At 46.0% G+C, this 27,262-nt stretch overlaps 1 protein-coding gene across 4 annotated transcripts; it reads left to right on the top strand.

Annotated features, from left to right (window-relative positions):
• Positions 1-308: 308 nt before the first annotated feature.
• On the top strand, positions 309-24,171 carry MAP3K8 (mitogen-activated protein kinase kinase kinase 8). Of its 4 annotated transcripts, none has more exons than XM_031444955.2 (8): positions 309-703; positions 4,656-5,014; positions 12,271-12,438; positions 14,566-14,827; positions 16,308-16,414; positions 21,077-21,229; positions 21,884-22,130; positions 23,034-24,171. In XM_031444955.2, the coding sequence occupies exons 2-8, from the start codon at positions 4,679-4,681 to the stop codon at positions 23,162-23,164; spliced, it is 1,404 nt and encodes a 467-aa protein (XP_031300815.1). In that variant the 5' UTR covers positions 309-703; positions 4,656-4,678; the 3' UTR covers positions 23,165-24,171. The 4 variants fall into 4 exon arrangements, with proteins under 4 accessions (XP_031300815.1, XP_010986889.1, XP_064335507.1 ...); XM_010988587.3 differs by lacking the exon at positions 309-703 and adding an exon at positions 737-1,087; XM_064479437.1 differs by lacking the exon at positions 309-703 and adding an exon at positions 1,123-1,484.
• Positions 24,172-27,262: the final 3,091 nt, after the last annotated feature.

Genomic DNA, 27,262 nt, shown 5'->3' with positions numbered 1-27,262 from the left:
GCGTGGGGGGATGGGGACGCGGGAAAGTGCCGGGGACACCCGTGGAGAGCCGTGGGCGCCAGCACGTTAGGAAATACGATCTTCCTTCGGGGGCGGGTAAGGGGTGCGGAGGCACGATCGCCCTTTCCAACTGCGCATCGGGGCGCCCTCTACCATCGGAGGGAAAACTCGTAGGTGTTTTCCCAGGCGGTCGGCCGGGGCCACGCCGCGGTCCCGGCCCCGGGGAGAGGAGGCGTGGCGAGGTCCATCCAGCGCTCGGCGCGCGCTCCTCCCCGGTCCCGCCTCCAGCTCCCCCCGGCGCCCCGAGGGCAAGAGGGGGGAGGACGGAATTTCCCAGCGCGGGGGCTCGGGCTGCCCCGCAACCCGGCGGGCTCTTTCTGTTTACGGAGAAAAAGGGGAAATGGAAAAGGCGGGGAGGCGGCGGCTGGAGTCCGCTGCGCCGCCCCTCGGCCGGCTCAGACGCCGTGAGTCAGGGGCCGACGAGGGCGGCCCGGGCGCGCGGGCGGCGCAGTGCTCAGTCTGCTGCTCGGGCCCGGACGACGCACCACGCTGAGGCCGGTCACCCTGGCTCCCGTTTCTGCCGCCGCCGGACCTCGGGGCCCCGGCGCGCCCGGCTCCCGGGGGCCGCCCGCCAGCTGCGCGGCGAGCCGTCGGGGGACAGCGGCTGGAGCGCTCGGCCAGCCGGGGCGCGAGGAGGCCGCAGGTAATGCATAGTCGGGGGCTTGGGGGTGTCGTTACGATCGCAGCCCTGCTGGGTGCCCCGGCGGTTCCCACCCGGGAATCCGGGAAGCCCCGGCATCATAGTGGAGTCCAGGCCTCCGGGAAGGTGGGAGCTTGCTCGCCTCCCGCTGCCGCGCTGCGGTCCTACGCGCAGGTCGCCGCTGCACCTGGCACGGCTGGAAAGCACCTTGCGCAAGGGTCTCACCGGCCGCGCCTCGCGACTCCTCCCCCTTCCTCCTCCTTCCTGGATCCCTAGCGTGCGAGCGGCGCAGGTCCCGGCAGTGCGCGGGGAGGCAGCCACCCGCTGTCACCGTGCCTCCCGCCGCGCGCGCCACCCGCATGGCTGCACTCTCCCTGGCCAGACCCGGTGAGTGCACCCCGGAGGCTGGGGCCCCACTGCCGCTCGCCCTTACGCTGGATGGGTGCTTTTTTAATTTGCAAGCCCTTTAAGGCTCCCCTCGCCGTGAGGCACCGGAGTGGGGGTGGGGGTTGGCGGGGCTGAGAGCTTTCGAAGAGCTGAAACTTAATTTCATGCTTGCGTCCTGGAGTCTATTCTGTGACTAATAATAGAGCCGAACACGAACGCTGGGCTTTCGGCCTAAGAAAGAATATTAAGGGGGAAAAGTTATTTCGCAGATGTTTCCCGGTGGCAATGCGGTATCAGGACTCCGGAGTTCTAGTTCTAGGCGGGGAACCGCGCTGAGAAGGAAGCAGAGTACAGATTGTCCCAGACGTGACCAGGGAAGACCGCTAGCTGTCTTTTGGTGAGACATCTCAATGTCCGTTTCAGTTTTGGAAAAGACATGTTTTGGCCCAGAATAAAGGACTGCTCCGGATAAAAACAGGGAAAGAAGCACTGAGGTAGTTGCTTTCCGTGTCTGTGGCCTGAGTCTTCAGTATTTGCCGAGTAGAACGTAGCCTGAATCAGCAAACGCCCCCAAATCTGATGGATTGAGGTTAGTGTGCAGTATTTCTGCAGATGTCCTATGAGGAAAATCGGATAGCTGAGGCATCTAGAGGTTTTGAAGCAGAGTGGCTGTCCTTCTAATACAGCTAGAATGGTGTCATTCTAGGGCTTTGTGAGAACAAAAATATTATTGAGGGAAAAAAAAAAAACCCTTACAGAAGATGTGCCTTCAGGGGCAATGTACAATTTTGGCAGAAAAAAAAAATCTTTTAAATGGGAAGTAACACGAGGTAAAATCATCCTTTGTTAGGTGGAAGTTTATGCCAGTAATCTTGACCATTTTCATTCACATTTACCAGGAAACACTCAACTTTTGTTTATGTGGATGGAAGTGGCCGAGAGTATGACATTCATATTTAGGAGTAGTATTTTCTCTTGATTTTGTTGACGATTTCAGAAATAATTCAGAGCAGATCATTTTAACTGTATCTGCCCATTTGTCCATCTCTAAAATTGGTAACAAGCAGGGATTTAGTGCAAATTCTTACTGTAAACCGTGTGGGGAAGGAACCTTTTTGCTAAAGTAGAATACAGATACCTTCACCATTCATACTCTTTCTGGATGGCTCCTGATCTTGAATTAACTCGGAAACTAGTCTCCTGTCTGCTTAGTTAAGGCCTGAAAGTGCTGAGGCTTTTTTTGTGTGTGGGGGGGGGCATTTAGCGGGTGGACCGATCGTCAAGGTTGTCTTGGGAGCAGGCAGATTTGAGTGAGCTGAGGCTGGCACTGCTAAGGAATTAGTGGCACTGAAGACAGTTCTGGTGTCACACACCCCTCCACCTCCTTGCCCTTCCTCCCTTCCCTCCTTCCCTCCTTCCCTTCCCCAGCGCCCAGATGAGAGACGTATTTCACCTCTTAGGTTTTACATTTAAATGCTCCAGACTTTTTGCTGCGTGTAAAAACCAAAACCTGCCTTTCTTCTCTGACCTGTAAACTGTATGGACCTTTCCCTCTCTTTCTATAGACATGTTACCGCCAGAAACTACTTTCTCTCTGATTAACCATTTGATTAAACCCAGGGGCCTTGGAACTTTTCATCCAGTGGGGTTCCAAGTTGGGCTGCTTTTGTTTTAATTCCTTTTTTTTTTTCTCAGCAAATTCTCCAAGTAGAAACTGCAACTAAATGACCCCATGAAACCCAAGTCGAATGTTCCTCCACTGACCTAAGAAATTCCTTTCATAACTCAACAGACTCCAAGAGCCTGAATCAGAGTCTTCCTCAGAGACGTGCAAGGTGTCAGAGACGGAGCTTCCTTCGCTCTGTAGATGTAACCATGCTGATAACAGCCATCAAAGCACTTCATAAGTTTCTGCCTTTTTTTCTTCATGTCTTATTTTAGATAGTCTTTAAAACCTTGTGGTGAAGAAGCAGGGGAATAGGTAGTCACATCCCATATGCAGATAAGAAAGGAGGCCTGAAGCAGTCTCTGCAAAGCCAGGAATCTGACTGCACACCTCTCTTTGGTGCACGGATTAGCAACCTCAAATGACACAGTTTATTTACCGTGTGCCAGACACTGCACCAAGCATCTTATGCTCGTGAACTCTTTTAATCCTCACAACCACCTGTGAGGGACGTGCTGTTACCACTTCCATTTTTCAGATGGGGGACGCTCAGGTGCCCTGAAGTTAAAGGATGTGCCCAAGATGGTGCAGACAGTAAAGGAGGGAGAGGTTGAGATTTGATCGCCGGCAGTGAGTCAGACTATAGGATGTTAGACTGCTTTCCACAGACACAATTTTGTACATCAGATCATCCAGTAACTTTATAATGACACTAAATTGTCTGGTTCTTTTCCCAAATGAAATTCACCAAAGGGCCTCTGTCTGGTCCTGGAGGCAGGTGGTCCCAAGATGGAATATTTCCCAGAGCTTTGTGCTTGTGCTCCTGTGGCTTTGAGCACTGCGTGCTGAATGCCTTGAAGGCTTGTGCTTTGAGGAACCTGAAACGTCTTGAAGAGAGAGGCTGTGCTTTCAGGAGCACAGTAGTTTAAGCAGACACATGTACCTTTAAATTCTCTTAGATCTCGTAAGTCCTTTTATCTTTAATCCTGTGGAATGGAGTTGTTCCAAAATCCTGAGTAACCCCAAGTGTGGTTCCTGATTTGTAGATAAGAGCTGAAATACAGTTCTGGCTAATCAGAGTTTACTTGGCCTTGCCCAAGCCTTGCTTATGATAGACTGGGCTTCCTTGGCCTCTAGAGAATCACTGAGCTAGACATTAAATTAATCTTCTTGGGCCTTTGAGATGTACTATGAAAGAACCCTGGTTTCAGGAGGGAGCACTGATTGACAGGTTAAATGAAACTTCTCCTTTCTCATACCATCCTTGGCAGAAAGAGGATTTGAGATCTGTTGTCTCCCTTCTAAATAAGCTGTTTAACTTACTTGCATAAGAATTATTCCTGAAACTTGACTTATTATCATCATTATATTTGCTTAAATCAAAATCTATTTCACAAGCTTCTGGCTTCAGGGCCCGAATTTTATTTGCAAAGTTAGCTCATTGAATTTGATGTTGTAGTTTCTTTCTTTCTTTATTCTTTTTTTTTTTTTAATCACCCAAGGCATAAAAGCCACAGAAATCGTGCAGGAAGGGGGAGCAGCAGGGTTGGAAGCTGTCAAGGGCCAGGAGCCTCAGCTCGTCAAATTCCTGCACTGCTCTAGTTCATGCTTATGTCTGGTGAAAGTTTGTTTTCAGTGGCTCTAACTGATGCCACCAGCTCCATGAGTGAGTGACAAGTGAGATCTCTGGACCTCAGGTTTCCCCTCTGTCACACGAGCGGTGGACTGAAGGTCATCTGAGGTCCCCTTCTTCACTTGACTTCACACACACTGTTGACACAGAGCCCTTATTTTATAAACAAGGCATGCAAGCAGCCTTCTCCCCGTTCTTCTGTCAGTTTCCTGTTGATTTCAAATGCAGTAGGAATGTAGTAAACCAAGTTGTTGTCTTCTCTTTTGCAGACTCTCTGGAGAGCCCGAGAGTGATGGAGTACATGAGCACCGGAAGTGACAATAACGATGAAATCGACCTATTAATGAAGCATTTGAACGTGTCCGATGTAATAGACATTATGGAAAATATTTACGCGAGCGAAGAGCCGGCAGTTTATGAACCCAGCCTGATGACCATGTGTCAGGACAGTAATCAGAACGAGGAGCGGTCCGAGTCTCTGCTGCTCAGTGGCCAGGAGGTGCCGTGGTTGTCGTCGGTCAGATATGGAACCGTGGAGGATTTGCTTGCTTTTGCAAACCACATATCCAACACCGCAAAGCGTCTATATGGACACCGACCACAAGAATCGGGAATTTTATTAAATATGGTATGTTTTTTTTTTCCCTGATCAGTTGAGTGCTGTGCATTCAGCTCACTGCTGCAGCTTTCATTTAATGTGGAGTGAGGTCTGAACTTGGTTTAGACTGGCTGCCAGGTATGTTTTATTAAAATGTAGTATCTGTAAGAATCACTTCCATGTTCAAGATGCAAAAAAAAAAAAGTCTTCTTTAAAAGTTCCATTTAAAGAATCTTTTCTGTATTTTAGGAGTAGTTCTACAAATAGGCAGTGAAGAAGAATGAATTTTAATTTAATGATTCATTCAGGAGCTCATTTGTCATTTAGGCAGAAGGGAGAGGCTTATTGAAACTCCATTTGAGAAGGGAATAAAGACTCCATTTTTAATTAATATATGTATATTTTATTGAAGTATAGTTGCTGTACAATTTTATATAAGTTACAGGTGTAGTGTAGCGAGTCACAATTTTTAAAGGTTATACTCCGTTTATGGTTATAAAATATTGGCTCCATTCTCTGTGTTGTACAGTACGTCCTTTTAGCTTATTTATACATAACAGTTTGCACCTCTTAATCCTCTACCCCGATATTGCCCCTCCCCCTTCTCACTGGGGACCACTGGTTTGTTCTTTGTATCTGTGAGTCTGCTTTTTGTTATCCTCACTAGTTTATTTTTAGATTCCACAAAAAAATGATATCATATAGTATTTATCTTTCTCTGTCTGACTTACTTCACTTAGGATTAATACCCTCCCAAGTCCATCCATGTTGTTGCATATGGCAAGATTTTCTTCTTTTCTATGTTTGAGTAGTATTGCATTGTGTATATATATCTATATACAGCACATCTTCTTTAGCCAGTCATCTGTTGATGGACACCGAGGTTGCTTCCATGTCTTGGCTATTGTAAAATAGTGCTGCTGTGAACACTGGTTGCATATATATTTTGGAATTAGTGTTTTGTTTTGTTTTGTTTTTTCAGATATACACCCAGGAGTGGAACTGCTGGGTTTTATGGTAGTTGTGTTTTTAGTTTTTTGAGAAACATCTGTACTGTTTTCCACAGCGGCTGTACCAATTTACATTCCCGCCGACAGTGTATGAGGGCTCCCTTTTCTCCACATCCTCGCCAAAGCTTGTTATCTGTGTTCTTTCTGATGTCACCTCGAGCATCTTTTCATATGCCTGTTTGCTATCTGCATGTCATCTTTGGAAAAATGTCTGTTCAGGTCTTCTGCTCACTTTTTAGTTGGGCTGCTTGTTTTTTGATGTCGAGCTGTTTATATAGTTTGGACATTAACCCTTTATTGGCCATACCACTTGCAAATATTTTCTCCTAGTTGGTGTTTTGTTTTGTCAGTGGTTTCCTTTGCTGTGCAAAATCTTTGAAGTTTAATTAGGTCCCACTGGTTTATTTTTGCTTTTATTTCCTTTGCTTTAGGCGACAGATCCAAAAAATATATATATTGCTATTTAATTACTATTTTTGAAGGCTGAATTTTTTTGCTCCTCTCTTGTCACATCTTGAAATGTCACAATATTACTATTGGCTAAATTCGGTTCTTGCAGAAATGTAGTTTGTGGGCAGTAGATAGTTATCCACAGATTCACTCTCTTTAATTGGCAAAGTGTGAATGACAAATGATATGTTTGTTTAGTCATCCCAAGTATGCAAATCATCCAAAATATTGTGACAACACTCAGTTGCCACAGTAGAAGATCAGGTGATGTTTTTAGGTGTGCCCAGGATTCCGTCCGTGTCTTAGTGTGTCAAAGGTGAACACAGGTGCTGGCTACAGGTGATCTAATTTTTCAAATAAAACAATTCACAAAGGAGTAGGTGGTAACTTGCAAAATCTGCGTATTGATGAAAGTGCCTCCCTCTCCTTTGGTCTAAATGGCAAGATGGCTCATGTGTGGAGGTCAGGACTGGACAACTAAAGAGTCTGAACAAAGTACTTAATTACTTTGTTTTTTTTATGCACCACATTCATTCAGTTAAAAACAACGCAGCGATTTAGGTCAGCTTTGTAGTGAATTGTTTTGTTAGAAGCCAGCTGTGTTCAGCTATTGCTCAATTTGCAGCAAGATGGAAAACTTACATTTTGCAAAATAAAAATTACATTTTGCATAACTGTATGGCTTGCTTTGGTCTGGGTACACCAAACTGTATTTGATAGTTGACGTCACCTTGAGAAGAGTACTTCTTTTTATACATAGGAAGTGACAGTTTGAATTAGGAGCGATACCTGATTTTCTTAGCTGAAACATACCTGGAGAACTCTGGTTCAGAGTGGCATAGGTGTCCCCGATCAGACACCAAATGTTTATGTATTTCTCTCTTTCTCACTTTTTTACATTTGTTAAAATGGGTGTTTTAAAAGGAAACTCTGCAGAATAAACACGTTATTTTTGCTTGTAAATACATAGAATTTATTTCATCTGGTTCATCAGACTGATGAGAGATGGGCCATGGGGTTGGGGATGATTGGAAGGGAATTCAGGAAAATTATAAAGAGTACAAAGCATAGATTCCTGAAGGTTTTGGTGTGGGAAGAAAAAAAAGGCTGATGCAGCAAAGGACAGAAATGAAGACACTGAAAGAGGTAAAAATTTTATCAGCCAAGGGTAAGAGTGAAATATTGCCAGTCCCTGCCATGGGGCCTGCACTTCAGAAATGAACCATTGCACACTCAGGAGAAAATTTAATACTGGGACGTATCATAAAAGCAGGGATCTTTAAAACTTTCAGAAAGCTTTTCAGTTTAAAAAATGATCAAGAACATAAAACAACACAAGAGGTCTTAAAATGGAATGGAATAACAAGAGAAGGGAGAAATGCACAGGAATGTGGCCCATGCCTCATTGGGTAAATCATTCCGTGGGTGAGAGTTCTGGGGGCCGTGGTTGGCTTTCCTGTCACTGCCCTTAAGGGCTGGATACATGCTGGTGACGGCTAGTAACCGGTCACAGCTCTGTGATTTATAAATAACAGCATAGGAGCGACTTGCCATCCCACATCACAGCAAGTCTGAGACAAGATGTTGGAGGCAGTGAAGTTGGCTTCCAGCTTCCTTCATCCTCACACTGTGCTCTCCTTGGAACTATCCCACAGCCAAGACCTTCCTCTTCCCGTGGTCCTTCCCCTAAGACTCCATGAAAACTTTTCTCTTGTGGCCTTGCTGGTCTCTGTTTCTCTGTTTTACAAGATGACAGCTAATTATGTACCAAACAGATTGGTTCCAAGGTAAAGTTGACCCAAAAGTGTATCTACCTAGGGACCAAATGCTTTCCTTCCAGAACTCATCAACTCATGTGCTAGTCAGAGCTTGGACATCTGCAGGGTAGGAGGACTGCTCCAGGTGCTAGAGATTCAATGTTGAACAGTCTGTGTTCCCTGGTAGTTTTCGGCCTGCAGAAGCAGGAGGCAAGTAAACAGGCAATTATAGTCCAGTGTGGTACTTCCCAGTGAGCTACACCCTGATCGCTATGGAAACGGTCAGACTGGATGCTTCACATAACTATGAGCATGGGTAGGAGGAAGGGAGAATGTCTGAGGCTTCCAAGAGGAACTGATGTGCAAGTTACTGAGTTGGAGCCAGTTAGATGAGGAGGACAGACAGCAGAGAATGTTCCAGATGGAGAGAATGGGAGGCACAGATGCCTGGTGTGTTCCAGGCAACCAACAACCACGACGCCCATGGAGTTGATTAGACGGGGTGGAGGACCAGGACAACAAGAAAATCCTGCAACACAGGCATCTTAAAGGGTGGTCTGCGTGGGGGTGCACGTGAATGCTATTCTCTTAAAAATAATATTTACAAAGCTTCCAGCAATATCCTGCAGGGTCTGGGAGGACACTTGAAGAGGCCCACCTCAGGGTCGCTTTGTGTGCAAGTGCCACAGGTTACTTATAATCCAGACCCACACGTGCCCTCGTCTGGGGGTGCACAGCCTAACACGAGCTCTGAACACTCAGCTCTTTTCTGATCACTTGGGAAGTGGAGGAGCTTCAGAGAGCTCACTCATAGATGGAAGGGTTAGTCATGGAGCCCAGGTCTCAAAAAAAAAAAACTTAAACATGTACTTGAGTCAAAGCCTCCGTCTGGTGCTTGAATCACCCCATTCATCATCGCCAATAATTGCTGGAGCATTTTGGTCTGTGCTTCGATGTTGGTGATGAAGTGTTCATCATGTACTGGGGCATTTAATGTCACATCGGGCCCATGCTGATCGTAGGAAAGTCCTTCCTTAGACAGCACTAAAATCCATCTCCGACACACCTTATCCTGGTCCTGCTTTTTGGTGATAAAAAATGTATATATCTGATGAGTTGTGGTGAAGATTGTAGGCCCTTGAAGGTATCTCAGCTCTGAAATGGACTAGTTGTGTGACATTGGGCTATGACAGCCCTCTATGCCTCAGTTTACTCATCTGTAAAATGGGTAACAATAGGTAAGATGACCACATTCGCTCTATATAGTTGCTGTGTGGAACAGATAATGAACACACGTGACCTGGTGACACAGAGTGAGTGTTGAAAGGATGTGAGGCGTTGCAGTGGTGGTTTTCACTCTCCTTCCTACGACAGTCCTCCAGTGTCTAAGACCTGCACAGTCCCCATGTCTTCCCTCCTCTCTCACTGACACTTCTAGTCATTCCGGCTTATCTCGCGTGCTGTGGGGTGACCTTCCTTCTCCTCCGAGTGGTGGCCTCTGGTCTCGAGCTTGTGCCAGTGCCCTCTTACAGCCCAGAACTTGAACATGGCCATCCCTTTGCTGTGGGACCAACAGAGCAGGACAGAGCCAGGCTGGCCTTTGTTCTAGATTCCAGGCCTGAGTGCAGCCTGAGGTCACGCAGGTCCCTTATGGAATTATTCTTGCGGGCACACCTAAGGCCTTTTCTCAAGGGCTGCCGCGACAGTGATCTAGGCGAGGAGATGGAAAGCTTGCTTACAGGCTCTGCACTTGACAGTGGCTTTGGAACACTGAGGAGTTAGCAGAGAGAATGAACAGCATGCATTTCCATAAGATTATTTGGTGGGGCCCCTAGAAAGAAGAAGAAGAAGGGGAAAAAGCCTTTCCAAACCCAAATAGGGAAGGTCAAGGGCTCGGGGAAGATCCAGGGACGTTGCAGAACCACAGACTGGCCAACACTTGTGTGTCACATTGCACGTTCAGGGACTGTCATCAGAGGTGGCGTGGAGAACTTGTGGGTGTTCAGAGGAGGGTCCACAGAACGGGGAGGGGACTGTAAAACCAGGCAAAGGAACTTGCAGTATTTGATCTGAAGAGGAGATGGCCAAGGTGTGCTCAGTGATGGGTAAGTGGAGGCTTCTAATAACTGGGTTTTAATCATGGCTCAGCCTTAATTACAGCCTCTGGAAGATCAAAGCGTTTTGTCCAAAGAACAGGGACTGGCTTTGGGGTCAGACAGACCTGAGTTTGAATCCTGGCTCTGTCTTCACCTAAAAGTTAGGTCACCACTTGAAGCCAGTTTCCTTGTCTGTAAATGGAGCTAAAACACGATGCTTACCCCCGAGGACTGTTGTGAGACTTAGCTGAGTGAAGGTATGAGATACTCGGCACAGTGCCTGGCCCAGAATTAGCCCGTGGCAGACGGCTGTTATCATTACTTCTCATCCTCTTGGCTAGAGTAAGAGGACACCGGGTCACAGTGGGTGACAGCAGATTTGGGTTGGACAAAAGCAGAACTTTCACGAAGGCGAGCTAAGCATGGAAGTGGATTCCTGGAGAAACAAGTGAAATTGAGTCCCCTGAGTGCCATGAGCGGGGCCTCTTCTGAATGTGGGAAGGGCCTAAATGCATCACGTTCCCGGCGTGCTGGCAATGCAGCCTCCCGTAACTCAGATGACACGCTTCTTGAAAGCAGGTCATATTTCACACTCAGCCAGACCGGGGCCTCTGCTTCATCGTGTTACCTCTTGGGTCCCGCACGGAGGGCGTGCTCCGTAAATACTTCATCTTTCAGTGTAGTGACTTCACATTTCTAAGTATTTGAGTGGTTCTCTGCTTCATTCCCTGACTAAGCTTGAGCACGTCTGTTGGTGGGGTGTAGCCAAGATTAGCAATAATGGATCCAAGTGAATAACGCTTACGGTCACCAGGATTTCTCCCGGAGCCGTGACGGCACACAGAGCCCCGGGCATCCACAGATGAATCGGGTGTTCCTTCCTGCCCCACGTGATCTGCATTTCTCTTCTGCTTCTTCCATTCCTGAGATAACTTTGTGTCACTTTGATAGATTCATAATCCCCGGATTCATAGTCTGAAGTCACAATAGTGCTAATTAACATGTCAGTGAAAACCTGTATTTTTCAGAGTCCAGCCCTTGAAAGAACACTCCACACCTTTTTTTTAGGCACGTGCTCTGGGTCACATCTTCCATGGACTGTCTTCTTAATTTGTTTTCATTTTAATTATAATTATTTCTCCTTTTAATTTTTCACTTCTTAAAAATTGTGATAGCCATTACATGCAGTAAAGCACATAGCTCTCTGCTGTCCAGTTTGATGAGTTTTGACAACGGCACATATCCTGATAGCCCATGCTGCCATCAGGGTATCTCTCTCAATTTCCGACTCAACTGGTTGAAACCTCTTATTTGAAGTGTTTGCTGACTCATGAACCCTCAGAGGTCAAGGGCCATCTGTTTCTTGTCCTTAGATGCCTCCTCAGCACCAAACACAGTGCCTGGCATGTATCATGCCCTCAATAAGTATTAAATGAGTAAGCAGGTGAGAAACAATTCTTTTACTCAAGTAGCACTGGCGACTCACAGCTCTGCCATAACACATTGTTTTCCAGACTCCTCTGTGTTCATCAGTCAATTTCTACACTCTCTCTGTATGCATCATCTCTGAGTAAGACTAATGCAGACTAACAGGTTAGCACATTCTAACTGGAAACAAGGCAGCTTGCGTGCCCAACTTATATTTGTGCAATCTTTATTTTCAGCCTTTTGGTCACGGCAGTCATGCTCCCACAGATAAATCATTTTTCAGCTTCTATTTGGCAATGAATTACTCACCAGGAGCTAGAAATACGAGCAGGTCTGACCCGGGACGTGTCTCTGTTACATGCTTTCTCTGTCATGCCGAAGCTCTAAATATAGTCCCTGCACACTGTTATGGTTACATACAGTGACATTAGTTTCCAACAGGGCGTGTAGGAATGCAGTCTAATGTAACCAGTTTCCAAAGGGTGGGTCTTAGAAAAAGGACTTTGCTGAAATTCTCACCCTCCCGCATTTTCACTCTGTTGCAGGTGATCACTCCCCGGAATGGACGTTATCAGATAGACTCTGATGTCCTGCTCATCCCTTGGAAGCTGACGTACAGGAACATTGGCTCCGATTTCATTCCTCGGGGGGCCTTTGGAAAAGTGTACTTAGCCCAGGACATAAAGACGAAGAAAAGAATGGCGTGTAAATTGGTATGTACTTCATAACCAGACAGCGTGCCCTGCGTGTTGGGCATTGTGGCTCTTGTGTGTTTATTTGCTTTCCTCACAGCCGGCTACCCTTGGACTGGATCTTATCTAAGGATGCTCTGTCCAAAAAAGCATCTATGTTTCTAGATCTATTTGCTACCTGCCCCTAAGTCTGCTGAAGTGCACAGTTGATTTTCATCTCGTTTGCTTTGATTAAAAAGAAAGCACTGGCTTATTTGGCATCAGTGTGGGAAACCGCATCCCTCCTGTGGCCCGGTGGCAGGGGGAAGGGAGCTGTCCTGCAGGAGCAAATTTTGCTGCTCCTTTAATCCCACCCCCTGGAGAGGGGACCAGGCGGGGAAACAGATGCTGGGAAAGCTGCCAGGCTTCTCAGGACTGCAGATTAAAGGGCTGAGTTTAAATAGACCAAGTACTGGAAATACCTCGTCTCTTCTCACTGAGCAGTCATTACTGAGCTGCTCCCACTTTGGAAGACTGTTTGGCAGGACCTACCACAGGGAACGCACACACGCCCGGTGACCAGCAGTCCCGCTTCTGCGGGCGTACACTCAATAGGCTTGCGCATGTGGTCACCGGGAACTATGTGCCAGGATGTTCATAGCAGTATTTGTAATAGCCCCGAACTGGAATGTTTCCAGATGCTGAAAGGTAGTATGTTTACACAATGGGATGCAGTACAGAAAAGAGATGATTCACAGCTGTACTGATGTAGATACAGCTACATGAGGTTAGGCCAAACGACCAGGCACAGAATAAGATCTGCTGTCATGAGATTCCATGTCGACAACGGCCCAAAACAAAGGCTGAACAAACTGGTGCTGCTGGTAGTCAGGTGAGCAGGTGCCTGTGAGGAGTGGCGGCAGACAGGGGTCAGGAGGGGGTTTCTGGGGTGCTGGTAGCGGTCTGTTTCCTGTCTTGATGGTGGTTATGTGGGTTTGTTCAGTTGAAAATTCACTGAGTTTGATACTTAACCAGTTTTCCACTTTTATGTGTGTCTGTTTTAAAGGTTTTTTTTAATGCAATAAAATAAACTCACTTCTGATTTAACAAAAACCAAAATGGAAAATAATTACTGAATATTATCTTAATCTCTGTTATCATAGAAAGAGCAACAATATGTTGGCCTCATTTTTTACTCCATCAAGGCTGGCTAGAGCATCTTTTATTAAAAGGAAAAAAAGGACGTACTTACTACTAACTTACTGTAGTAAGTCATTTGAAGGTTGCATTTGGAAGGAGATATGCCTAAGTTTTTAAAAAAATCTGGAGATATTTTATAAAGCTCTTAGAACCAAAGTGGCCCATTTTTCAGTTTCATTACAGAAAAATGGCTCTGTGGGTTTGTTTTCCTTGAAGTGCTTATATTTAATTTTTAAGTAGTATTTTTTCTTAAAAAAGAGAAACATACAAGATGATTAACAATCCCACACAGGTTCAAAAGGATGCAGGCTGAAAAATGAGATCTCTTTCCTTGAGGCAACTACTGTTCATGGGTTCTTACATGTCCTTCAAGAAAATTTCTATGGACATGTATATATTTGCTGAAAATTATTTTTCAAATGGGAACATAGCATATGGCCTTCTGCATCTTGCTTTTTCCAGTCTAACACTGTATTTTGGAGACATTCTATATCTATCTATACTGAATTCCTTCCCTATTAATGCCTTCCAATCTTTCATAGAATAGACGACCAGTGCTATTCAGGTGCACTGTTAGACCATGAACTGTGAGGCCAAACATGTCTTATTTCATGACAAGGAATACTGAAAATATGACCTCAAATCTAGGTGCCACAGAAATTACACGTGAGAAATTATTTCTTTTGATTTGATCATGAATCATTCTTTGGTTGGATGTCTATATTCTAAATGAAGTAGTATTTCATTATTTTGTTTTTAATTTCCTTATTTTGAGTATTTTACCTGAAGCAGACATAAAGGCAGATCTCAAGTAAACATCATCTTAACTTGGCAGGACAGCTTGATAACACATGCAATCCTCGAGGGGGTGTATTTGCCTTCTGGTTGGCAGGTTGACCTATATTGTGTATACATTTTTTTCATTATCCTGTGGTTGTTTAGAATCTTCCTTGTATTATTGTGTTCCAGATCCCAGTAGACCAGTTTAAGCCATCTGACGTAGAAATCCAGGCTTGCTTCCGGCACGAGAACATCGCTGAGTTGTATGGCGCGGTTCTGTGGGGCGAAACCGTCCATCTCTTCATGGAAGCAGGCGAGGGAGGGTCTGTTCTGGAGAAACTGGAGAGCTGTGGACCAATGAGAGAATTTGAAATTATCTGGGTGACAAAGCATGTTCTCAAGGGACTTGATTTTCTACACTCGAAGAAAGTGATTCACCATGATATTAAACGTGAGTTTATCTTTGGATGGGTCCCTTTTTGGCTTAAAGAAACTAGTTAGACCGCAGGCAGACAGGCTCCTCCCTTCAGTCTGAAGGTCCTCAGCGGCAGGGAGGATCCCCAATCCCAACCCGACCCCCACCCTGGGAGCACTTTTCGCTGTCCTCCATTGGGCTCTGGAAACACACTGTAGAGTCAAGTGAGGTCAGTAAAGCTTTCCAAGTCATAGGAAGAATGATTTTCCAGTTGTTGTGGAAAAGATGATAGCCACACGTCAGTAACAACTGCCTATGCCCTTGTTAATGAGGCTTTTAAAGCAGTTATTTCCTTAAAAACACAGTCAATATTTTTGGAAAACAAGTAGCTTTCTAAGTCTGAATGCTAATTTGTCAACAGTCCATTAAAGAAGCCTTCACTGACTGCATTCTAGGAGTGAGAGACTGTGGAGAAATACTCGAGAGAGACCCACCACGAACCCCTAATATCTAATGAGCAATCGGACTCGCACAACTTGTGCTGACAAAAAGTGGGTCTTTTACTTTTTTGTTTTAGAAAGTGGCTTGATAATAGTAGGCTTATATCTTAGACTCTGAAACAATGTATCAAATATTTAAAAATATTCTTCCAGCTTTACTGAGATATAGTTGACACACAACATGTGAGTTTAAGGTGTACGATGTAATAATGACTTGATACATGTATAGATAGCAAAATGATCACCGCAATAACGTTAGTTAAAGCATCTATCACTTCACATGTTTATATTTTTTTTTGTGGTGAGAACTTTTAAAATCTACTGTCTTAGCAACTTGCAGATGTACAATACAGTATTGGTAAACAGAGTCACCATGCTGTACATTACATCCCCAGGACTTATTTTTCTTACTACTGGAAGTTTGTACTCCCATGTTTTGGCCCCCTGCCCCACCACCCCTGGCAACCACTCTGTTCTCTGTTCCTATGAGTTTGTTGTTCTTGCTGTTCTTTAAAAAATTTCTCACGTAAGTGAGATCATATGGTATTTGTCTTACATTGCTTAGCATAATGCCCTCAGAGTTCATCAGTGTTCTCACAAATAGCAGGATTTCCTGCCTTTTTATGACTAAATAATATTCCACTATATGTATATCTCACATAATCTATATATATATGACATATCACAAAATTTATATATATATCTCTCATCTTCTTTATCCATTTGTCCATTGATGGGCACTTAGGTTGTTTCCATGTCTTGGCTGTTGTATTTTGAGAATTATTAATGGCTGCAATCATTTATATCCACCTTGGCTGAATTCTTGACAAATCTGAAGTGATTTTTACCTAAACTCTCACCCAGATTCATCCTTCTTTATTGAATACAATAATACACCTATTTTAGTAGGGGAAGCATTTCGATCTATATTTAGAACTCATTGTTTTAAATAATGTTTTCATTTTATGTATGAATGTCTACACAATTTTTGACTGAACATTCTTCTCTCTCTATAGCTAGCAACATTGTTTTCATGTCCACAAAAGCTGTTTTGGTGGATTTTGGTCTCAGTGTTCAAATGACTGAAGAGATCTATTTTCCTAAGGACCTCCGAGGAACAGAGGTAATTATAGTCAACAGGAATGGGCAAAAATCTTATTAAGAGGAAAAATAAAATGTTCTAGCTTTACTGCGAAAAGGACAAAGAAGGGAAGGAAAACCATTGGATTAAATCATTACTATCGATGGAACATACTAAACGCGCATTCTCTCTCTGCCAAATATTCAATTCAGCACTTTATTTTTTTTATTGAAGTACAGTCAGTTACGATGTGTTGACCTCTGGTGTCCAGCACAATGCCCAGTCATGCATATACACAACATATATTTGTTTTCATATTTTAGCGCTTTACAATAAATTACATTATTTAATCTTCATAACAACCTTGTTATTGGTAAACACCGTTATCGTAGGCAAATACTATCATTCCCATTTTAAAATAAGAAAATAAGCTTGAAGAGGTTAATTAAAGTGCCCAAAGTTCCTCAGCCACCAATACATCAGAGACTTGAAACTATTTTTTTTCTGAGTCTAAAGTCTAAGGTTTAATTTCTATGTAACTTTTTAATGTAATGAATATATGTTTCTGGCATAACCAATATTTTTGGTTCAATTACAGCCAGAACTGTCATGGTCATTAATAACATTTATTGAGAACTGACAACATTTCTGGTCTCCCTTTAATCCTGGAAGTCTTATAATAAACCTCCTTTATTTTAGTAGAAATATATCTTATTTGAAGATAGGAGCTTGCTATAACATTTAACTCATTTGTGAAGCAAAAACAACAAACACAAAATGTTCCTGATTCTAAATGGGATTCAGGGAAATGCATTCATGGGCTTTCAATATTAGAATCAGTAGTTGATTCGTGTAGTGTCTATTGAGCATCTGGTGTGCTCAGGCTGTCATGGGTACCAGGGACGGAGCACTGGACAAGCCCACAGTGGACTTTCTACTTGCGGGAAAGGACCTGTTTTAAATTTACCCGAATTATGAAGGACTGATAGTTGAGCTCACAGTAGGTTATGGTAGGCATGGGGTTGGATTTACCTGGGAAGGTAAATGGGGGTAGAAGTTGTCTTCCTGACCCACCTCCATTACTATGGGATGCTCAACCAGCCTCCCAGCCCGGGCCCTTCTCTCTGTTGAAAGTGCCCACAGGAAATGGAGAGGGGGTGGCTGGCTGCACCTTTACCTCAAGATTACCAGGTCAGTCCTAGTGTTCAACCAAATGGTAACCTTTAGTTTAGCTAGAAGATGTATTGCACTGAACCCTGCTGCAGTACAAAAAAAAAAAAATGTGTGCATTTCAAACCAAGATTCTGTAAGCCTTTTCTTAACTTTCTCAAAGGAAAGACTCTCCTGGACAGGAGAAGAAATCCTTGGTTTTGCTGTTATTACCGAAGTTATTCTGGAAAATACTTGGGAGAGGATTGTTGAGAGTTGTCTCTGAGCAGAGTGATATTCAGAAAATAAAACTGTAGTCTTATTTTTTTAAGGAACGTTTTAGTCTCCAGATCTTAAGAACCCTTCACCAAAGCACAAAATTTAATAAGACTTAATGCTTACGACATGGTTTTTTTTGGAAAATATTTCAGCATATTTTGGCAGTAGTCAGACGTTCAGATATGGGACAGTCTACCCCTTTTCCTGGAGCCGGTTTGAGAAACAAACTATTTATGGTATTAAAGATGGAAAATACCTTTCTCTTCCCAGAAGTGTGATCAAATTGAACATTTTGCAATAGCTGGAGAGAGACATCCCCTTTCTGGGATTTTCTTGCAGAAGGAGAGTGGATGCTGGAGTATGAGATAAGAACACGGTGTCTAGCCCTGAGCGGTGTCTGCACTGAGGTCTTTTCTCCAAATGTACATTGCTGCTTATGAAGTGCTGAACCAGCTTTGGTGTTCCTAGTTCCAAACCCTTGTAAGCAGCCTGCCTTTGTTTACTGTCCGTGAGGCACTCAGGAGATGAAGTGTGAAGCTGCTAGTGAACGCTCTCAGCAAGCTTGTTTTGCCTCCTCATACTTAGCCAAGAAGATGTAGTTAGTCAAAGTCAACCTTGCAGACTCGCTTTACATTAGAACTTGACTGATCACTTGGCCACCACGTAGCTGTCAATGATTTCTGATCCCCCCAACATGGCTCACAAATCCAAACACTGGTCCCCTGCAGCAACTGTATGAACATGATCTTGTAACCATGTGATACACACACACACGGCTTATCTGGCATATCTTTTGTGTGTGTGTGTGTGTGTGTTTGGTTTGTTTGTCTGTTTGTTAATGGAGGTACCGGGGACTAAACCCAGGACCTTGTGCATGCCAAGCATGCGCTCTACCACTGAGCTCTATCCCCTTCCCCTGGCATATCTTTAATCTATTGTTTTTGAATTACCTGGTACAGAAAAAGAATAAAGAGTGAACGTGAATAACTAATTAGAATCACTTTTATGGCATGGTTCAGTCTTTTCAGTTCTTATGTAAGTTAACAAGTCACAGCACATGTACACACACACACACACACACACACACACACACACACAGTCTTGCCCTTTGTAATAGATGTGTTGCAAGGTCAAGGCTTTGACCTTGACCTTTGCTTCAGTGCCCGCACCTGAGGGTGCACAACTCCCAGAGAGCCTGCGGGGGTCCCACCAGGCCTGTTTCATGGCTGCAGTCAGCTGGCCTGCAGTCCTTAACCCCACGCCCTGCTGCTTTGGCTGCTGTGGAGTTTGAGGAAGTAGGAACTGTGAGCCAAGGAACTCTGGGCAGAGGCTGGGGGTGGGAATCTGCCTAGGGGGCAGCCACCAGGCTACCAGGTGGAGAGGATGCTGCCGTCCCCAAATGCACCATCACACAGCACCTCCGGGGCCCACGGGCACAGTGGCCACTGGTGACACCAACAGTAACGCGCTGTCTAATCCTTCCTTAGGGGTGGGGGGAGGGGGAGGGGGCGGCCTCAGTTGACTGCCATCCCACCCACTGCGTGTGCTGCCAAACTTGGTGATTTTATTTAGTAAGAAAGTCCCTCAAGATCCAAATACTCTGTCGTTGCTCTAGGGGAAGTTTGAGAACAGGGAGCTTGGTTTAGCCTGTTTGCTGAGACAGAGACAGAGAGACAGGCAGAGAGAGGAAGGGAGGGAGGGAGGGAGGAGGAACAAGGCCGGGAACCAAAGCCAGCCAGCCGGAAGTGTGTTATAGGAAGGACTGGAACCGCGTTGGGAGGGGAAACTGGGCAATTTCCCCAGTTTTTGTAAGCCGGTTCTTTACTCTGAAATGTATTCTGGGAACACTCACCTCCTTCTCCACAAATGACAGGCAGTATTAAAACTTCTTAAAGCCAAATACTGACAGTGAGGGTAGTGACTGTGTCTGCACCGTCCATGACGACGGGTCCGGGCTCACCAGCATTTGCTCTTTCTCTCCTTCTTTATATTTAGAAACAAACACTCCTTAGAGAAACTCTTTCTGAAATGAACCCCCCTTTGTCAGCGCTGGCTCACAGAGCCAAAGAGTGCGCAGACAGTGTTACCAGCACGACTTTTAATATTTACCTGCTGGGCTACCTGGTAGGTGGAACTAAGAAGCAGTTCATAGAAATGACCACTTAGGACCCCTTTTCCAACGTTACACTTTGAGTTCTTTTCCACATACTCGGTGCTAATGCCCTGTGCACTTCTGCCTCTTACTGCTGCAGATAATTAGAGGTTTGGTGTTTTAATGACCAACATGAAAGGAGGACATGTATTTGCACGGTCCATTTAAATATAAAAGGAATTGGTGTTTTAATAGAAACATTTTTTTTAAATTGAAGTAGAGTCGGTTTACAATGTTGTATTACTTTCTGGTGTACAGCACAGTGATTCAGTGATACATGTACATACATAGATTCCTGCTCCTAGTCTTTTTCATTATAGGTTATTACAAGACATTGAATATAGTTCCCTGTGCTCTACAGGGGGACCTTGCTGTTTATCTATTTTACACACAGTAGTTAGTATCTGCAAATCCTGAACTCCCAATTTATCCTTCCACCCTGCCCCAACCATAAGTTTGCTTTCTATGCCTGTGAGTCTGTTTTGTAAATAAGTTCATTTGTGTCATTTTTTTAGATTCCACATGTAAGTGGTATCATATGATATTTTTCTTTCTGTCTGATCTACTTCACTTATTACTTTATTTTTCTCTTTTGTATGATAATCTCTGCATCCATCCATGTTGCTGCAAATGGCATTATTTTATTCTTTCTTATGGCTGAGTAGTATTCCATTGTATAAATATACCACATCTTCTTTATCCAGTCATCTGTTGATGGACACTTAGGTTGCTTCCATGTCTTGGCTATTGTAAACAGTGCTGTGAGGGACATCAGGGTGCATGTATCTTTTCGAATTAGAGGCATTAAATGTTGATCCAGGCTTTGCAGAACTTTGATGAGGGGGAGTCGCAGGTGGGTCCTTTGCTGCCAGTCCCATCACGTGTTCATTCTGTGGGGAAAGGTGTTCTTTGGCTGCAGGGGCACCTCGGCCAGAGCTGCCTGGCTCCCCGAGGGTCTGTGCTGCTTCACTTAAGGGAACGTAGCAGTGACGTGCTCTTCTGAAAGGATGATGTGTGCAATGAATATGGTGAAGGGGGACGAGCCAGCTTCCAGAACCGGATGAGGGAACTGGTACCCAGACAGATGAGGGGAGTCATGCTAATGTGTCCTGCTTCTCTTTCAGATTTACATGAGCCCAGAGGTGATCCTCTGCAGGGGTCATTCAACCAAAGCGGACATCTACAGCCTGGGAGCCACGCTCATCCACATGCAGACGGGCACCCCGCCCTGGGTGAAGCGCTACCCGCGCTCCGCCTACCCCTCCTACCTGTACATAGTGAGTGGGGCAGCTGGCGCGAGGGCGGAGGGAGAGAGCTGTCCTTTCTCCGGGAACACTCACCCTGAGGGGGATAATGCTGAATGAGGGACCCAGGGGAGGGAGCTGCAAGTTCCTCCCACACTGAGGGATGGTCCAGTCTTGCAAAGACATCACTGTTTCAGCGGGAAGCTACCAAAATGTGCATTGCACGGAATAATATGCTGTTCCGTCATACAGGACGCCACTTAGAAGCATCAGAGTGGCATAGGTCATTGAGCCAAGGAACTTGTAGATGTTCTTTGAACACTTCCCCCCGCCCCAAAGATACTAGATTATAGATCCCTGTGGCAGCCTGGCACGTGGTGAAGCATGGTGAACACTGAGTATGTTGAGGCAGGTACTTCCCCGTGACCTCACAGTGACCTTGGCTGCTCCCATTCAAAACCGCCCCTGTTTATCCAGACCTAACATCCATCTTTGACTGCTGTAAATCAAAAGATGGGTTTAACTTGGTGTCCTTTGGAAACGGAAGGAAAATTTGTTCAAGGGTAGGAACTATAGTTGCTTCAGGGCATGTGGTGGGAAGCCAAGGACTTGCCAGGTCCTGTAACCAGAATGCTTGAGGGTCTCTGCCTGCCCTTGATGCTGAGAGAGCTGTCTGTCTGTCGCTAGATCCACAAGCAAGCACCCCCTCTGGAAGATATCTCTGAAGACTGCAGCCCCGCCATGAGAGAGCTGATGGAGGCCGCCCTGGAGAGGAACCCCCACCACCGCCCCGGGGCGGCCGCCCTCCTGAAGCACGAGGCCCTGAACCCCCCCAGGGAGGACCAGCCCCGCTGTCAGAGCCTGGACTCTGCCCTCTTTGAGCGGAAAAGGCTGCTGAGCCGGAAGGAGCTGGAGCTTCCGGAGAACATCGCGGGTACGGACGCCCTGCTGTGTGCGGGGCCCTGGCTGCCCCTCCTTCTCTGTCTTCATCCAGCTTCCCATGGAGCTCATAAAAACACTTGGGGAAAAAAAAAAATGAAGTGACTCCTTGCGTGCTATAAGTTGTTTGAGAAACTTCAGCCAGAATGTTAGCAAGAGTGTATTTTTAAAAACTGGCTCATTTACCAGCAAAGTCTGGCAGGTTTCTGGTGCACATGGAGGTAGAGCAGACACTGAGAATCGCCTCTGCCTTGCTTTTTTGCAACAGAGAAGAGCATTTGCCTTAAAAAAACAGATCAGGCATGACGGTTTGGCTGCTGGCAGAGAGCGGGGTTCTGGTCAGTGCAGTCGTGGTAAGCCACGCCAGCCCTTGGTTGGAAGCATCACGGCACTAGTAAAACATTGAGTTTGAAGTCAGCTGGCGTTTCTGTCTTCCTCTGCGTAAAATCTCATGGCCAGCTGTGAAGCTTTCCCACTTAGGAAAGTCAGGGACGCATTCCGGGAGCACTGAATACACACGGAGAGAGGTTTCTATTTTTATGATGAAACTGTGGCATTCTTAATCCATGTGGGACCAAACCCAGACGTCACGCCTGGGACGCTGGTTTGTGTTTCTCCGCTTCTTGTCTGACTTTTCTGCATTGGAAGAGAGCCACCTGGGGTGTGGGAACACAGGCCAGGAGTTCAGGCTGCTTGTGGTCGCTGACTCCGTTTTTGAATTCTTTGCTGTATGTCGCATTGCATCAGCTAGCCCACAGTGTTCGACTCGCCAGCTCTTTAATACCACCACAGCCCGATGCTGCTTCATGAGGTTCAAAATACTTATTTTTCAAAGGAACACATGTATTTTTGAACGTGTCCCCTGGTCATTTATTTTTTTCAATGTTTCCCTTTTCAGATTCTTCATGCACAGGAAGCACTGAGGAGTCAGAGGTGCTAAAGAGACAGCGTTCTCTCTACATAGACCTGGGGGCCCTGGCTGGCTATTTCAACCTCGTCCGGGGTCCACCAACCCTGGAATACGGCTGACTGATGGCGTCCTTTGCCCTCCGTTACGACTCAGCGTTTCTCTCTCTCTGGGAAGCTGGTTCTGCTGACTCTGCACCGGGGCTCTGCCGAGTGAATTGTGCATTCCTTAGCCGGGCTCCCGTGGGCTCACGGTTGTGACTCCATGTGGCTCCGGCGTGCTCTGGTTGGTGAAGCTGCCCTGGGACCCACCAGGCTGGAAGGGACTCACCTCTCAGGTGGTACGTCTGACGCACAGGATGCTAGGACTTACACGGAAGGATGGCTTCTGGTGACTGATTTCATTCACTGTGCACTTTGCTCGAAAGTTTTAAAAGATGCCAATCACAAGGATAATATACTAGCCTGAAATGACTATTCTTGGGTTCTAACTTAAATCTGGGAACTTCGTGTAACTCAAAACAGTTGTGTGTATATTGGTGTACATTATATGATAACCCTCTGAGCCTTTGTCAGTAAATTCCAATATATATTAAAATCTTTATATTTTGGGTGAAGAGAACAACTTGAATATTGTAGCAATAAGCTGAACTAATGTCTTAAAAATGGCCAACTGGTTAACGGGGGGCCATCTGACAGCAGGCCACGAGTCACGGGTTCTGTTATGTTCCTATGGAAACATTTTGTATTGTACATGCTATGCTTAAAACATTTAAAACATGATGTTTTGAATGTGGATAAAACTGTGTTAAACCACATAATTTCTGTACATCCCAAAGGATGAAATTGTGACCTTTAAGAAAAATGGAAATGTTTATAAATTATTAATGATGCTACTTTTATAATTAAGGCTCTTTTCTTTAAAGCATTTGTATATGAAAATAGCATACTGTGTATGTTTTCTATCAAATGCCTTCATGAATCTTTCACATCTGTATGTACGTAGTTTTAACACTGTAAAGTATGTGAGCATTCCTACTTAAAGTAAGTTTTTACATCATGCAAATGAAAACAACACTTTTATCCGACGTGCCTGGTCAAATCAACTGAATAAATTCAACATGTTGCCTTAATTATAGTAAAGAGTGTGATTCTCAGCTGGGACTGGGATGGGTCACGGGGGCTGGGAAATAGGTTGGAGGAGAACATGAGCCAGGAGGAAGCAGACAACGTCTGAGAGCTTTGCAAACTGTATGTCTCCTCTTCTGCTGCTGTGTTAAGCACTGTGTTTCATCCCTTCAGTACATAGTGGTCGGAAAATAATTCTTGGCCGCTGGTTCAGTCTGTGTTGTTCTATTTTGCATCTTGCTTTTATACATTTCTGCTCCCTCTGAGTAGATCTCGCATCCTCCATGCCTCTTCTTGTCAAGCTAATAACCAACTTGCCTTTGCAGAAGGCAGATTTCAGTCACATGAATGAACTCTCATTGAGAACTGTAGAGTGGGAGTCTGAACCACTGTTCACTGAGCAGATAGTCTGAAACACCCGTACGTGTGTTTCATAAGACACGCCATTCCTGTAATTCTCAACAGCACACGCGTGAAGGATGCATTGCCACCTCTGGTGTTTTTCAGAGGAAGAAACTGAAACGTAGTGAGGTTAGGTAACTTAACGCTCAAGGTCACTAAGTGAGAGACGGGTGGTGTTTGAACCCAGGCCTTCGTGGTGCTCATGATTATTTTCTTCCTTGCGTTGTGCTGCTTGAAAGTGACAGACACCATCATAAGCGATGGGGCGTCTCAGTGCAGAGAAAGCCCAGCGTCTGCTAAGGTGTGCTTCTCTAAGGGCACAGGTGGATTCACCACGAAGCTAATGCAGCTTCAGCCTTGGCTCCTCGCCTACCTGGGCCCCTACTTTCCTGTTCTTGCAGACCAGGCCCAACACACCTGGGCCTGCTCTGGGGTCAATGTGCACAACTGATGATTTCCGTGAAAAACCTGAACAGACCCTGTGAACTGAGTTCCAGTTAACCAATTCCGCTTGCAGAAGAACATTCCTTTTAAATAAACTGGGGCTCTCGTGGGAAGATCTGGGGATGATTGTTTGCTGAGGTGATTGGGGCGGCAGGGCAGGGGCTGAGACTGTGGTCAGAACAGCCAGGGGAGTTTGGGACCGAGTGCTTAACCCATTCAGACATCTGTTTCATCAGAGATTACAGAGAAGGAGTGATGAAGCTGGCTTGTCTGGCTGCCCAGCGCGCAGTAGCTGCTTTCATGAGATCCTGTAAGTTCCGGGGACTGTACGAGGGGAGCCCACTGGAAGCACAGTGAGGGGCGAGCACGGGAGCACAGCTTCCTCTCATTACAGCCCCGCGCCCAGCCGGAGGCGCCCGGTAGTGGTGTCATCCCAGGACTAGCACTGACAATTGGAAGAGTCAGGGGCTGCTCTACGAATACGGGCCACGGTTATTCTTCCCTTTCACTAATGCACGCTGCATTCTCTCTCCAGGAAGCTCCGTGGACTTCAGGTCTACCTTTCCTGTGTGAATGTAGCACTTCAGAGAGCAGGAATTGCCCTGAGTTTCATGGAACCCGTCTCTGTAGTTGTCCACAGATAAACTCCAGCAGACTTGGTTCTTCTGAGCCTAATTAACATTCTGCCGAGGGATCAAGGAGATGAAAAGGAAGAAGGATGTTCTCAGGGACAGGAGAGTCAGGCACACAGGAAGTGGAGCTGATTTCCAGCTCAAGAGTGCTTTTCACCAGAGCACATGTGCGGACGGCGGGGCCGTGAGCCCACGGGCAGTGAGGATGACGGAAGTTACAGGATGGCAAGAGCTGGTGCCAACAAGGTGTTCTGCCAACTTCCGGGCTCATGTGGGAAGGAAATGGTATAACCTCCCCAACCCCAGGTATTTCTTCTGCGTGGAAATTCAGGTCTTGCCAAAGTTTTGCTCCCAATAGAACCAAGGGCCGGATGGGGACTCCCTGAATCCCTCACAGCCCCCCATGTGGACTCATCTCTGAACCCTCACAGGACCAGCGAGCGAGAAGCCCCAATTGCTTCTATCTTAATTAACTAACACAGGAAAGAAAGAGCACACACAAGGTCATTAATTTGGCTTTTCTCACCGAAACCCCAAGTTACATTTGCTGCCTGGACAGCGGGGCAGGAATGAACAGAAAGATCTGGCAAATGCCTTCTTCAGTCTCCTCCTTGGCCCCGACCAGTCCCCAGCCCAGTCTCCAGAAGCAATCGCTGCTCAGAGAGTCTCCACCAACACACACGAGATTATCTAGCACCTTCTCTGTGAAATGACAACAAGGCAGGGAGATCAGTGCACCGTCTGTTGTCTTGTATTGTTGACACCGTGTCCCGGCAGTGACAGAAGGCAGTGTTTGCAGAAGAGCAATCGTATTTGGGGGGGGGGGGTGACCAGGAGTCAGCAACCAAGGACAGGAGACATGTGCGGTCAAGTGACCCTGGGAGGTGTGCGACTTGTGTTAGATGCACAGTTCCAGGAGAAAAGCACTGGGCACTGCAGACACTGGAAATCCTGCAGCATCCCTTCCAGGCGACAAGGCAACCTGAGAGAAACGTGCTCATGGAGGCACTCCCTCCAGAGGCAGGAGTCTAGGGGAACCGCAGGATGAGCAGGCAGCTCTGGGCTGGGCTGGTAGCAGCAGACTGTCACCAACTCCAGGCTGGAGGGACCAAGGGAAGCAAGTGGCTACTAGACTCGGAGCGAGAGTTGTACAGAAGAGGTCACCTCGGAAGAAAAAAGGACCTTTTGGTCAAGGGACATGGCCAACCCCAGGGCAATCTCACAAAGGAGTTAGAGGACCTCCAGTCAGAGACCAGAGAGGAAGGGTCCACTGGGGTTGTCGGAGCAGGTCAGCCCCCACCGGGTTGAGAGCCGATGGGGAAGGAGGGGCGGATCTGGACGGGCATTTGGTCTCAGAGAGCACCTTGTCCTGGGTCTCTTACCCTGCTGTTTTTTTTGTTTTTTTAAATTAGATGAGAGATGACGCAGGTGCTCAAGAACCTAGCACCAGGAGCGACCTCGCAGGGAGAGTAGGACATGGCCAGGCGGATGGAAGACTGTCACATGCAGGGAAAGAGGAACAAACAAATCCCAGGGGCAGGAATGAGCAAGGCAGGTCTGTGGAGCTTTGAGGGGTCTTCCTGACCCAGCAGAACTTGAGGGATTATGAGAAATG

The sequence above is a fragment of the Camelus dromedarius genome, chromosome 26 (assembly GCF_036321535.1).
Source record: "Camelus dromedarius isolate mCamDro1 chromosome 26, mCamDro1.pat, whole genome shotgun sequence".
In the NCBI taxonomy this organism is placed as follows: Eukaryota; Metazoa; Chordata; class Mammalia; order Artiodactyla; family Camelidae; genus Camelus; species Camelus dromedarius.
Note: the sequence above shows the minus strand (reverse complement) of the source record. Positions and strands in the feature narration are given on the sequence as shown.

Excerpts from the sequence above, each read along its gene's own strand:
- MAP3K8 (XM_010988587.3), top strand. The coding sequence starts at position 1,060 with ATGGCTGCACTCTCCCTGGCCAGACCCG. Across the intron at positions 16,415-21,076 it reads AGGACCTCCGAGGAACAGAG|ATTTACATGAGCCCAGAGGT; the intron begins GTAATTATAGTC and ends CTTCTCTTTCAG. Across the intron at positions 22,131-23,033 it reads GCTTCCGGAGAACATCGCGG|ATTCTTCATGCACAGGAAGC; the intron begins GTACGGACGCCC and ends TTCCCTTTTCAG.